This window comes from Gallus gallus, chromosome 3 (assembly GCF_016699485.2).
Source record: "Gallus gallus isolate bGalGal1 chromosome 3, bGalGal1.mat.broiler.GRCg7b, whole genome shotgun sequence".
NCBI classification, from domain to species: Eukaryota; Metazoa; Chordata; class Aves; order Galliformes; family Phasianidae; genus Gallus; species Gallus gallus.
This window is the reverse complement of record NC_052534.1, coordinates 16322868-16337281: the sequence shown is the minus strand read 5'-3', so window position 1 is coordinate 16337281 and position 14414 is coordinate 16322868. Positions and strand designations below refer to the sequence as shown.

General features: G+C 40.7%; 1 protein-coding gene across 2 annotated transcripts in view; it reads left to right on the top strand.

The window, feature by feature from the left end:
- The window catches only part of SOS1 (SOS Ras/Rac guanine nucleotide exchange factor 1), a 58653-nt gene that overhangs the window by 13096 nt on the left and 31143 nt on the right, over positions 1–14414 (top strand). For both annotated transcript variants that reach the window (XR_005858804.2, XM_003640931.6), the window contains exons 5-10: positions 381–590; positions 1068–1211; positions 2503–2613; positions 2717–2815; positions 11710–11837; positions 12796–13451. Coding sequence is in view for 1 of the 2 variants with exons in the window: in XM_003640931.6 (XP_003640979.3) it covers positions 381–590; positions 1068–1211; positions 2503–2613; positions 2717–2815; positions 11710–11837; positions 12796–13451 (1348 nt within the window). In the remaining variant the exon portion in view is untranslated. The remainder of the gene's footprint in view (positions 1–380; positions 591–1067; positions 1212–2502; positions 2614–2716; positions 2816–11709; positions 11838–12795; positions 13452–14414) is intronic.

Genomic DNA, 14414 nt, shown 5'->3' with positions numbered 1-14414 from the left:
TTCATAATATTGCATCTTTAGAATCTTAGATTGTGTAGGCTTTTTCAGTGTTACAGAACATGACTAAGTGCTGACATCTCTACACTTCGTAGAACTCTTAGTGATGATTGATTTTTTAGGACCACGTTCTGAAACATGCCGAGGCTGGCCTGAGTGTCGGGGTTCTTCAGAAATTTGCACTGCAAATAATGACTTGCAGGTTCATAACAGTGCATGCTGCTTTCATAATGCTCAACCAATTGCAGAACGATACGTACAAACACTGCTGCTGATGAGTTTGATTTAGCGGAAATAGTAATTTTATTTTCTGAGAACTTACTGGTAGATTCTTGAAGAGAAGTTCTTGTCACTTTATGGCTTTCTCCCTCTTCGCTGCCTAGGTGTTAATGGATATGTTCCATCAAGATGTAGAAGATTTAAGTGCACTAACTTTATCTGATGAGGAGCCCTCCACATCAGGGGAGCAGACCTACTACGACCTAGTGAAGTCATTTATGGCAGAGGTTCGGCAATATATAAGGGAACTTAATCTCATTATCAGAGTCTTTAGAGAGCCATATGCCTCCAACTCCAAACTATTTTCATCTCATGTAAGTGTTGTGTTTAAATATATATATAACCTAATGTATAAATCTAGGAGAACATTCATAGAACTAAACTGTTGTCCAGTTTAACACATCCGTAGCAGAGAAACCACTTCCCTTAAGTTCTGAAATGTGAATTGTAAAGGAATGCTTGTGAGGAAACATCTTTCTGTAGAAGAAACCATTCAATTTTATGTATTGGCTTGCAGGAAGGACAAGTTTAAGGTTGGTCAGTGCTCTCTGCCATGTTAAATTCATTGTAAATGCTTATATTTTTAAACATACATATACAAAGTCATTGTTTTAAAAATAAATGCTATGATTTTATATTTCAAAAGTTACACAACATAGATCATAAAATCTTGTTCTGATTAAGGAAATGTTTAGTTCTCATATTGTAACAGAGTTGTTTTGCACATAACATTTTATCTCAAATTGTGTCCAGTTCCTCATTGACTTTTGTCTGTTTCTGTTGCTTTGCAGGATGTGGAAAATATATTTAGTCGTATATCAGACATTCACGAACTTAGTGTAAAGTTATTGGGTCATATAGAAGACACTGTTGAAATGACAGATGAAGGTAGTCCTCATCCGTTAGTAGGCAGCTGTTTTGAAGATATGGCTGAGGTAAGAAAACACTGATTTTTCTGTTGCTGTTGTTAATCACATGTATTTTAAGGGTTTGCACGTAGGTGCTAAGCGCATGTCGGCTCAAGCTGCCTTTGTTCAGATTGTTATTTCTTCTTCTAACCCTCCCCCAGGCATGAGTACACTAGACTAGTTTTCTAGAGTGCATTCATCTTTATAGTCTTAGTCTTCAATCTTTGTAGGCTGTTTAATCTTTAGTTAGCGTGGCAGGGGTGTGGAGGTGGGGGTGGGAACAAGCAACAACAACCCTGTGACTAGATTTCAACAGCAAGGTGAAGCAAGGGCTTCTTTGCCAGCAGGTGTCCTGAGGTGGTGAGGAGGGCTCTTAAACTAGGCTTGCTAGGAGATGGAGACCAAAGCTTGCAGATGGAGGAAATCGCAGAGGAAGGTCTTCGAAAGGAATGTTGTAGCTGAGCTTCTCCTGCAAGAATTTACCAGTCAAAAACTGATCAAAGCCTTCTTTAAGCAAGGAGTTACCTCGTTACCACAGACTTTTTTGCTTTTGGGAGAATAACCATGCTGACATCTGCCAGGGGACGACAAGTTACTGTGATTGAAGTAGTTCACGAGATTTCTACAGGGCATGAGAACTGATATGGATTTAACAAGTGGAGTGTTTGATGGATGAGGAACTGGTTGTGAGATTATCCCCAGAGAGTGGTGGTCAGTGGCTCAATGTCCAAATGGAAATCAGTGACAAGTAGTGTCTCACAGAGTTTAACACTGGGACTTATGCTCTTTAATATCTTCATCAATGACATTAATAGTGGGATTGAGTGTAAACTCAACAAGCTCGTGAATGACACCAAGTTATGTGGTGCAGTCAACATACCTGGATGGGATGCCATTCAGAGAGACCTAGACAGGCTCCAGCACTGGACCCAGGTGAACCTTATGAGATTCAAGTGCAAAGCCAAGTGCAAGGTCTTGCACCTGGGCTGTGGCAAACCCCACTAATCAGTACAAGCAGGTGGATATAAGGATAGAGCGCAGCCCTGCAAAAACTGTTGGGGGGTACTGGTGGATGGCAGCTGGGCATGAGGCAGCCATGTACCCTCACAACCCAGAAAGCCAACTGTATTATCCAGCTAAGCTCCGCAGAGGTTGTCCAACCTGAGTTATTCCATGAGTCATTTTACATAAAGCTTGACAGTGTTGATTCATCTCTACATTTTAGAATAACGACGCAAACAAATCTCTCCAATGTAGTATATGTATTTTCTTTCAGAAATAAGTTTAGCTATTAAATCAGTTTTGTATTTCTTCCTAGGAACTAGCATTTGATCCATATGAATCGTATGCACAAGATATCTTGCGACCTGGTTTTCATGATCATTTTCTAAGTCAATTATCAAAGCCAGGAGCAGCATTTTATTTACAGGTAACTTTCTTTTTAGCAAGCATTATTATTATTATTATTGTTACATTATATTGTTGCTTCAATACGTTTGTTGTTTTAAGACTGAAACTTATTTCTTTTCTAGTCAATAGGTGAAGGCTTTAAAGAAGCTGTTCAGTATGTTCTACCCCGGCTGCTTCTTGCCCCTGTTTACCACTGTCTTCATTATTTTGAACTACTAAAAGTAAGAACATTGTGTCACTGAATATTTTTCATCATTCTCCATGTTGGATATCAGAGCTTTGTGGGATCAGTTAGATGTCAAAATCTTTCATTTAAATAATTAGAATGAAAGGCAGGCTATATGTTTCTGGTGTGTACTTGAACTGTTCTACATCTGCTAGTGCTTTTTGTGTTGAATTATCAAGTTGGTATTAATTCAGAAACCAATAGGGATATAGGTTCTGATGTTCTTGGAATGATAGTTTAAACAGCAGTGAAAGATAATGGCATATGGCTGTATCACAGAAAATGCTCAAGACTTTCTCAAACTGACATTTTGTACATTTAAGACTGCAGTAAGATTGTTTTGTTTAGACTTTATTCTCATGAAATAGTGACCTTGCAGCGTGCACATCCCATGATGGGTGGGTATACAAGTGTTGTCCTTCCTTCCCAGGAAGGCTTGGTTTAATTTTTTGCAGTGAGACCTCACATTACTGTTACCAGACCAAAGACTGGACAGTACACACATGTATAGGAAATAGATATGGGAGGTTTTTTTTAGGAGTGATTTATTAATTAGCATTGAATAATAATCTTAGGAGCATTATGAGTAAACTTTCCAAGTAGAGTCTCCGTATTGACTTAACCTAAATTCGTGAGAGATACAGCATTTCACACTTCTTCACGTTCATTATGTCAGGTAGTTTGGTTCAGAAGTAAGAAGGAAAACGTGAAAGTTTATTTGATTGTCTTGAGAAATAACCAAGTAGGTCATGTTTAAAACTGTAAACATAGTCTCAACACCATCTTTACTGATTTAGGTCTAAAAATACAGTTTTACATGTAGCTCATCTCATATAACTTAAAAAAATATATTTTTTGAGACTTCTGCTTGATCTGTTTGTCTGGCTGATGGGTTGCTTCCAGTTCTTTGGAAGTCTTTAACATTTTAAACATTTCCTTTCCTGACTGTTCAACAGAAGGGAGGTGTGATGCAGCTTGTGTGTGTTTTGTATTAAAGAGACCTACACAGATAAGATCCCTCTGTATAGTCTTAAAATGTACCACCTCACTGCTTTGCATGCTTCTACATGAATGTGGTATTGTCTTATGTAATAGGCATGGCATAAATTAATGCTACCTGAAACACAAGCATCCTGTGTTACCTCTTGGTGATTTCAGCGGAGGAAAGAGGATGTGTGTGCTTAGGGAAGGAGGGAGGAACAGCTCATGTTTCATCTCATGTAGGGCAAACTGGGTTCTCAAATAAGCCCAGCTCCAGGAGGTTATTGGTCCTTTCACAACTCCGTACCTGTGCTTTATGTGAAATTCTTCCCTTCTCTCCCTTTACCCCCCGTAGAAATGATTCTGTTGAGTTGGATTTTGTTCAGCGTGAGGTAATAACTTCATAGGCATTCTTCACTGTGATCTGCCAGGTGGGATACACGCGATAGACGGTGATGGACAATAGGTGCCTGTGAATTGAGACAGTAGCTTTCATGGCAGTAGTTTCATCTGTCAGTACATATGTGCGCACAACATATGAATACCTTGCTCAAACAGTTCCTGCTGGCAATTTTTGCTCTTACATCTGAAATCTTCAGACAGATTCCAGCTTGGTTGTATTTAAAAACGGCCTAAATTGCTGCAGAAGGGTGCTTGGGGAAATGTTCAGTTGTATAATCCTGCCATTTCATTTACATAAGCTTGTACTGAACTATTTTGTATGGTAAGAATCCTGATTTAGTGTTGGTAAAGTGTATCTATGAATAATTAAGGTACATTCTACAAAAAGGGATCTCTCGAGATGAGGAAACAAAATATTGGCAGAGTATTGCATGTAGTGGAAGAAGTGTTTTCTCTTGAATATGAGGTTCTGAAAGACGAAGGGCTTAGCGTTTGTCTTTGAGCGTGTTGTCTAACCTTACATGCTTGGAAGTTACCTGTTGAAAATGCATCTCAAAGTTACCTGTTAGCAATTCAGACTACGGAAAAACGCAGTTTCTCTCCACTGATGGTTTATCATGTTTAGAAACTGAAGCCCTCCTGAAGGCTGGCAGGGCACCAGGAACGCACAAACACACGTTCTATTTTTGGCTGAAGCTCTTTGCTGTAACTTTGTTGGAAAACCAGCACACGACTAAGGGCTGTGCTCTCCTTCAAAAAGCCTAAAAATCCCCAATCGTTTATGTAAGAAATAAAGCATATAAAAGAGCAGCTTCTTGTGAGACTGTGCCTTTGTGCAAATTTGCAGATAAGATGAATGGGCTTTTCTAGATGTTAACTCCTAAGTGTAATACGGAGCGGTGCAGGTACTGCAATATTCAGCACCTTGAGTTGCTGAAGATGCTTACAAGATTTTGATATTGAGTTGGGCACTGTTTTGAGATGCTGTGAGTTTGCGTGTATGTCTGATGCTCTTTCCGTCTCTTTGGTAAATGGAAGATTATTCTAAAATGAATTTTTATCTCAAAGCATATCTAAATTTTGCTTGGATAAAATCATACTTTCTGGAAGACAGGAGAGCTGCGTAGGTATTTATGCAAGTACAGACTTAGCTACCATGACTTAAGAATGGAAATTTGTCTCAAGTATTTTTAACTTTTTGACTTCTAACTATGATGAGCTTAAATTTGCGGGATGCTTCCATTTCAACAATAGCACTTTGTGTTTTTTACTTCCCCCAAACATTGTTCTTAAATAACTTGCTAATCTTTACTGACTGGCAATTCAGCTTGAGTGGAAGTACTCCTCAGTTGAACTTTTTCTTGTCTTCTTTCACTATATTAATATAACTTTAAAAGAATAGTCTGTTTTGGCAGGGTCTTCCAAGGTAAGGAACCACTCTTTCTCTAGTGTGGAAGTAAAGGATCCTGGGGATGTGAGCTGGCAGCCTGCTGAGCATGAGCCAGCAGTGTACCCAGGTCAGGAAGGCCAATGGCATCCTGACTTGTATCAGCAGTAGTGCAGCCAGCAGGAGCAGGGAGGTCATCATCCCTCCATGCTCAGCTCTGGTGAGGCTGCACCTCGAGTGCTGTGTTCAGTGCTGGGCTCCTCACTACAAGAAAGGCACTGAGGGACGTGGTTTAGTGGACAGTATTGGTGGTGGGTGGACGGTTGGATGTGATGCGATGATCTTGGAGGTCTTTTCCAACCTTAATGATTCTGTGATAACAGATAATTAAGTTGGTTTGTGATCCAGTCTGTACCTGGGCTGGATTACCTTGGTGTGGAGAATTGCTGAGTCCTAATAGTTGAACTTTGGCAGTCTGCTAAGTTTTTACAGTGTCTGCAATGACGGTTTGTTGTCCTGAAATATTGTCTGTGTTGCTTATATTTAGAGCCAGCAGTGTAATTATATGTTCTGTAGTCTGATGTACTTCTTTCCAAGCACAGTAGTTTGTATGTACAATATTGTTTTGAAAGTAAAAGAGCAAAAATATTACTGTTTTACACATATTTGTATGCTTGACTGCAGATGGGAGCAAATTTGTTTTACTTCTATTAAAGATAGTGTGCAATTTTATGTTTTTGCAACAGTCAATGACTTACCTGTTGGGGAGGACATGTAGCTTGACACAACTATGGGTGATGGGGTCTGCATGGTGTATGGGTGTCTGGGAGGACAAAAGATGGGGTGATGTCAAAATAGGTCTCAAGTCTGACCTGGTTTCCTGGAATCTAACAGTAAGTGGAAAGAAACTAGCAGCAACTTTGTATTGTGAAGCTATGGAAAGTAACAAAGAAGACGTAAATTGCTTCTGTAGTGTTACGCTGGTACTGAGCTTGTTTCTGTCCTACGAGTTGGAGGTGCCTGCAGGTAAATGAGGCTCTGTAGTTCTTCTGGAGCTCTTTGTGATTGCCTTGATGACATTTATCTTGCCTTTCTCCTTTAAATGCTGGAGGTTGGCCTCTAAGTCAGCTTGGTGTGTGTGACAGCCGAAGGAGAAAGATAAGGGAAAAATAAGACTTTGTCTTGCTTGCATGCGCAGTTTTCCCACAGACGTCGTTACTGATTGGTCTCTCTGAGGCAACTTCTTAATTGAAAGAATTACCCAGAATATATATTTTTGTCTGTTTAGCTGTAGTATTTCTGATGGATTGTGTGTGTATCTGAGAGGCACGTATCAACCTGCCTGTCGCTCCGTTCATTGGTGACATGGAGTGGAGCTGTGATGTTCTGTTGCATTGGTGTTGTCTTTTTGCACTAGGTATGTCTGGGCTTTTGAAAAGCAGACTTCTATTTGGAGGAAACTTTCTAATGAGAAGGAATTACCTCGCAGAGTATTTTCTCCATTACTCTACTAAAATTGCTTTACTGCAAAAGCTGGATAAAATCTCAGAAGGGCTAGAAGTAAAAATTCTTCCCTTTGCTCTACTTACTGTGCTGCTCAGTGCTGCTTGTGCAGTGCTATTGCCATTCTGCTGCCAGACCAACAAATGCTGCACTTTGGTCCCACGAAGCAGGGAGTAGGTTGGCATTGGGCCAGACTCTCCTTATCAACGTGATGCTGTCTTTGGAGAAATCGAGTGCAACACTAACTACTCTCTGACTTTTTTTTTTCCCCCACTTACGCATTTACATTCAGAGTTCCAGTGCCCTACATCCTCATCCTTGTTCTAGCATTTCCTGCAGGGCAAATCTGCCTGGAACTTTGGGAACTAGGGAAGCCGTAGCGGCCAGGCTGCCTTTGGGAGCTGATGATCGATTCCCAGTTCTCAGTGACAGCTGCTAATGATGGTAACTCTGTCATACATCATAGCAATTCAAGCTGAACACCTGTGGCCAAGCTTTTGTGAGACTAAGCAAGTGTGTTACAGGAACTTGACGAATTTTTGTGTTTTTCCTTCTAAATGAAAGTTTTGACAAGGAATCAATACAGGTCTGTGCAGGAAGAAAAAACTTATTCTAGCTGGGACTTTCAATACCTGTAAGTTGTCGTTAGTTTTTGGAACTGTGGTAGTCATGATGAAGTCCTTGACAAACTTGTATTGCCGCGTTATCTTTTTAATAGTGGTAGTAGCTTGTTTCCCTGTGCTTCTTTCCTGCCTTGATTCCTGTCACCTTCTGTAGAAATGGGAGATCCTCAGACAATGGTAGATCTGTGTTGAAGACTTCATTTACTTGCTTTGTTTTTGTTTTTTCTTCTCAGCAGAAATGTTTTTGGACATGGAGGTGGCGATTTAGGCTCACTACCAGCATGCTTTCTCCATTTACTTCTATTGCAACAGAGAGGATATATGTAGGTCGCTCTGAAAGTAATGCCTCCTGTTTATTTCCATGGAAACAGCAGCAGATACAAAGAGCGCAATAACACTATTTGATAGAGCAAATTCTCAGCTACAAAACACTCTTTTTCAACAGTGGTAACCACCTGCATTAAAAAAGGGGTGACCAGCAGGGAGAGGGAGGTGATTGTGCCCCTCTACTCAGCAGTACTCTGGAGTACTGCATCCAGGGCTGGGGCCCAAAGTACAAGAAGAATGTGGAGCTCTTGGATCCGGTCCAGAGGAGGGCCACTGAGATGGTCAGAGGGCTGGAGCACCTCTCCTATGAGGAAAGGTTGAGGGAACTGGGCCTGTTTAGCTTAGAATAAAGAAGGCTTTCAGGGAGACCTCATCGTGGCCTTCCAGTACTTGAAGGGAGCGTATAAACAGGAGGGGGAATGGCTGTTTATGAGGGTGGATAGTGATAGGACAAGGGGGAATGGTTTGAAACTGGGACAGGGGAGGTTTAGGTTAGATGTTAGGAGGAAGTTTTTCACACTGAGGGTGGTGACGCACTGGAACAGGTTGCCCAAGGAGGCTGTGGATGCTCCATCCCTGGAGGCATTCAAGGCCAGGCTGGATGTGGCTCTGGGCAGCCTGGTCTGGTGGTTGGCGACACTGCACATAGTAGGAGGGTTGAAACTTGATGATCGTTGTGGTCCTTTTCAACCCAGGCCATTCTATGATTCTATGATCATCTTAATTTGCAGTGTAGAACAAGGATCTCATTTGTAACTGTTTGGAATTTTCTTTTATTTTGGCTTTATAACTATTATCTAGTCCTTGTACTATGCAGCAAAATACCTCATCTTCCACCTCTTGATATCTTTTCAGTGTGCACTGCCTAGAAAGTGGAGTGCTCATCTGTAGATTCTTAAACATTTCCCGCAGACAATCTATTTGTCAAGCTTGTTTTCCTTGATTAGCTTGGAGCAACTGGTGTACTGCGCCTATAAAATTATTTATTAATTTTGATTAGCAAATATTTTCCTCATGAGATTATTAGAAACGTAATAATGGCTATAATACTACTCCTGATAATCTGAAGTTTACACCTCTTTCCTGTAATGTGGTGTTCTTCACAGGAGATGATACTTGAAGAAAATCATGCTTCTTAGCATCTACCTGATTCGTTCATTAGAGGGCACTGCACGTCTGCAGAAACATCAGTGAGACTTGCAGAGAAATTTGCAAGCATTTCCAGCATTGCCATTTCACTTCCTGTAACCTCTTCTTCCAGAGTGTCTGAGGGTCAGTGGTAAGGTGAAAGAGAGCTGCAATTTTAGCTTAGTTTTGACAAGGAACTGTTTTTGATAACAGCTCATGGTAATTAGATAAGGCCAGAAAATAAAACTTCCAGGTTTCATTTCTGTGTTCCAGAGGAATGTCTTCAGAGCACCTTATGATTTGCCATTTGTGTTAGTCTGCCTGTAATTCATGCTTCTACATGCTTCTTTCTAAATATTAAATCTGGAGTATAATTACAATAATTGGACTTAGGCTGAGTTTGTACATACACGTGGAAAAATAGGTTGCTTCCATTGGATCAGGATGGAGAAATGTTGTTAGTAAAACAACTGCTTTTTCTCAGCCACTACTATAAAAACATGCAGTTTACTTATGGATTTCTCTGATGAACACCATAATCTTTGTAAATGGGAGGAAATTACTTCAAAAAGTATCTTCAGGGAGTTAGTCAATAAAATCCCCTGGGATTCTGTCCTCAAGGACAAGGGAGCAGTCCAGAGCTGGCAGATCATTAGGGAAGCCTTCATTAGGGCACAAGATCATCTTGTCCATCCATCAGCCCATCTCCTTCTTGCCCACTAACCATGTCCCTCTGTGCCACATCTCCACGTATATTGAACCCTTCCCACAGGGTGCCTCCACCACCTGCTTGGGCAACCTGTGCCAGTGCATCACCAGTCCTTCCAGGAAGAGATTCTTCCTAATATCCAGCCTGGACTGTTTTTATTCTGCTTTATGCTTGGGTATTTTCTTTTCTCTGTTTGATTGGAATATTTAAGTCAGTGCTCAAGACAAAGAGCCTCCTTTGAACTCTTGAGTATGAATAGTGTAATATCTCAAAGGAGGTTATACTATAGTATACCTATATATGCTATATTGGTATGCATGTTTTTCTTAGCTTTTTTTCTGGCTTTCTGCTTTCATTGCTGCACCTACCCCATTTGTCTGAGATCCTTTCTAAACACAGGTGATCCATACAACTGAAGTAAAGGGAAGGCGTTACCTGCATGTTAAATCCAGAGAGCGGAATATGATGAAGGTGGACTGTTCCTGCTTGGAGATATATATTCCCTTAGAGCTTTCTGGAAGCGAAGGCTGTTCTGTTGTGTTATTTTAGTGTGTGCCTTACTATTAGGCACTCATGGCTAATGCTGTTCAGGGCAAGAGTATGGCAGATGGTGCTCATGAACCAAAGCTGCCTAGAATAAGTGCTGTGGTTATCACAATGGCTAAAAAGTGCAAATAAAGCATGGTGTGGCATTGATAGCTGTTGTACTGAATAATGAACTCTGGTCAGGGAAAAAAATAACGATGTTAGCTGACATATTCAAATGTCAGTTGTGGCTGTGTTGTGTTTGGTTGGATTTTAGAGGACAGTGCTTATGTTTCCCCCTGGAAGCAAATGGCACAGTTGTACTACCTCCAGGGATGTCTGTTAATCTGATGTATACCACTTCACTTTTACCTCTTCTGCCAAAATAAATCTTTCAGTTGTGTGGAGCCAATTCTTGGGTGTAGTAGTCTGAAACCCATTAATCCTGTAAATAATTGATGAGATAACAAGGGTTTATGCCTAAGCCACAGCTGTAGGCAATCATGAAGTGAAACACTTCAGTGTGCAGACTGCAAGATTTAAGATGGGAGTATAAATATTTAAGTATAAAAACAGTAGAACTTGTTCTGTACAACTCACGTCGTGGCTGTAGTTAGGTACAAAATGTCAGTTTTAACCCTTTTACTGTAATTTTAGTTTATAAATGCGTTGCTTTGTCCTTTTAAGTAAGGTCATGTTAGTAAACAAAGGCATGAATGTGGTTGTGTACTTGATCCTGTGCTGTGCTAGCAAGCATGTAGGCGGTGTGGCTGAGGGAAGTGGTGGCTTCTCCCAGGCTTTCACATGTTCCACCATTAAAAGTCAGTGAGGAAAATCTTGACAAACTACTGAGCGGAGTAGGGATGAGAGTTGTTGGTCTGGTGGTCGTGTTCCAAAAACTTATAACTGTTACAAGCAATTAATCTCATGCTGTAGAATAGTACACAAGCAGATCTCCTTCTTCCCTCGTACCTCTTAAGAGGTGACAGTTCTATTGGGCTCTCTTTTGAAAATGCAAGGTGAACCAACGTAGTTTTGAGGTGAAAAACGGGTGCCTCAGTTTGTGTGTGTGGGGGGGACTGGTGACTTCTGCTCTTTCCTTAACTGGGATTGAGCTCTTACTCGAGAATTGTCTCTCTTGCCTGTATCAGTAATGCACCTGGTTATTCTGTTAATTTTAGTAGCAAACGGGAGCATGCAAAATCATCAGGTGGTTGGATTTGTTCTTCCTATGTCAAACCTTGGGATTTGTGCATACCAAAATGCTTGTGGTACTTACTGTATCTGACCTTCAATGTTCACAGCAACTAGAAGAAAAAAGTGAGGATGAAGAGGATAAGGAGTGCTTGAAGCAAGCAATAACAGCCCTACTGAATCTTCAAAGCAGTATGGAACGGATATGCTCCAAAAGTCTTGCAAAACGAAGGCTTAGGTAAACACGGTTCCATTATTCCTGCTTTCTGCTCTTAGTGCTTTGCTATAAATCCAGGGCTCCCAGTTTCCTCTTTTAGTAAACAATGAACAAAATAGTTTGTGACAAGCCTGCTTTTTCAGAGGAAGTGACATCAAAGCCAAGATAATTTGTTATTGTTTTAAAACCGTTCAAATTTCTCAGTGTCCTTCCATACTCCTAGTTGAGACGCTGTGAAAATTCACTTGAAAACTACAGCATTTGCAGGTTGGTTATACTCAGATAATAAATATCAATCTAAAAATATTTTTAAAGAGCATTTCTGTGTGCTTAGAAAGGAATGTTCTTGGATTTGAAACTACTTAAAGTAACTTGAAGAGCTTTATATACAACGGCTAGTTAAATTTATAGCTGGATAATGGAAGTAGGTATCAGTAGAACGATAGTAGTAAATTCTTGGGTCATACTGTGTGCCATTTGATTTAATGCTAATACTTTTTAACCAGTTATTTAAATACTGCTTTTGTTCTGAAAATTGTTTCAGCATTCTCTTTGCTGAACAAGTTCTCTGTTGCAAAGTGTAATCTCTGGGCTCGGATACGAATGAATTTAATAACTTGTTTTCTCTGAATGTTCTTTCAAATTAATGCATTCTAAAATCGCTTGTCAGCTATGGGAATGAGTGATGTGTTAGGCTAGGAAGCACCGACAGCTTTCTTGCTCTGTCTGTCTGCATTTAGGTAGAACATCTGTTGCATAGAGGCTAAAAACATGCTCAGATGGATTACTTACAAAAACATTCATCAAGCCTTGTAGCGGTGCTTTCAGGAGAAGATCCTGATACTGAGTGCTTAAACTGCATTCTCAGTGGGGTTTCCACCACTCGCAAGGATTATCTTGTCTTTTTGTTGCTGATGGTAGCTGTGTTTTTAAATACATGTATACTAATAAGCTGCCTTTCTCCCATCCTGCACTGAAGTGAATCTGCGTGCCGATTCTATACTCAGCAGATGAAGGGGAAACAGCTAGCAATTAAGAAGATGAATGAAATCCAGAAAAATATCGATGGCTGGGAGGGTAAGGACATCGGGCAGTGCTGTAATGAGTTCATCATGGAAGGAACGCTCACACGCGTTGGAGCAAAACATGAGAGACACATATTCCTATTTGATGGCTTGATGATTTGCTGTAAGTCAAATCACGGCCAGCCAAGACTTCCTGGTGCTAGCAATGCAGAATATCGTCTGAAAGAAAAGTTCTTCATGCGAAAGGTACAAATCAATGATAAAGACGACACTAATGAGTACAGACATGCTTTTGAAATCATCTTAAAAGATGAGAACAGTGTTATTTTTGCTGCTAAATCAGCTGAAGAGAAAAATAACTGGATGGCAGCGTTGATATCTTTGCAATATAGAAGCACGCTGGAAAGGATGTTGGACGTAACGATGCTGCAGGAAGAAAAAGAGGAGCAGATGAGATTTCCAAATCCTGAGCTTTACAGATTTGCAGAACCTGACTCAGAAGAGAATATTGTGTTTGAAGAAAACATGCAGCCCAAGTCTGGAATCCCCATCATCAAGGCAGGAACTGTTGTCAAACTTATTGAGAGGCTGACTTACCACATGTATGCAGGTGAGGCACTTCATAACCAGAACAGGTGATGATTAATTTGTGCTTTTTATTTTTTATGTTAAGTACGGCAAAACGCATGCTGTGTGTGGATAACAAACACGCTCTGCAGTGTCCGTATTCTGAAATGCTTTTTGAGTTAAGGTTTGGAATTCTAAATTTGCGTCTCTGTAGCTGCAGCAGCTGAAAACATGAATCCAGTTTGACCAACCATAGTGGGATTTGCACATGCATCTGGTTATTGCATGGGGTGGTGGGGGGGCAGGATCCAGCAGGAGCTGAGCTGCAGACAGTACTTTCTCCTGTATGCCCCAGGCTGCATGAATTGCCTTCCCTCGAGGTTTCTGGTGTGAGGTGGCACGTGCAGCGCTGTGGCACTGCGGATGAGCACCGTGTGCTCGGTTTCTTCAGTTAAGGGCTGTACTTTGTGATCTGCTGCCTGTGTCCACGTTGACGTGTAACAGGTAGATCAGGTAACAGCTCCCTTGAAGCAGTCGCTTGAGTAATTTTTACCTTGGCAGAATTCAAGTCAGGATTTGAATTAAGAAATTTTGTCTGAAGGTTTCTGCTTGTGTTGAAGATACATTTGCGTGTGATGAATGGCATTTCTGTGAAAGTGAATGGCTCATCCAGTCCAACCTCAGCATGTGTAGTCGTTCTTCCTAGTTTTCCAGGATTTTTCTAAGCAGTGCTGAAAAGCATGGGCTTTTTTTTTCCCCCTCAATCTTTTTCATCTTTGATTCATCCACTATGGACAGTCATTCTGAACCTTTATGCATCTTGGTGTAAGTACTTCTATTCAGCTTGTAGTTGTTTTTCTGTCTGTCTGTCCTTACTCTGACCAATAGTTCTGCACCTCAGTCTCAATGGAAATGGATTCCAGAATGGAGCAGGAATATTTGTTTAGAAGCTTGGAGTAAGCAGAATATAATTAGTGTCTTGTAGTACTTTTTGTTTTATTTTTTG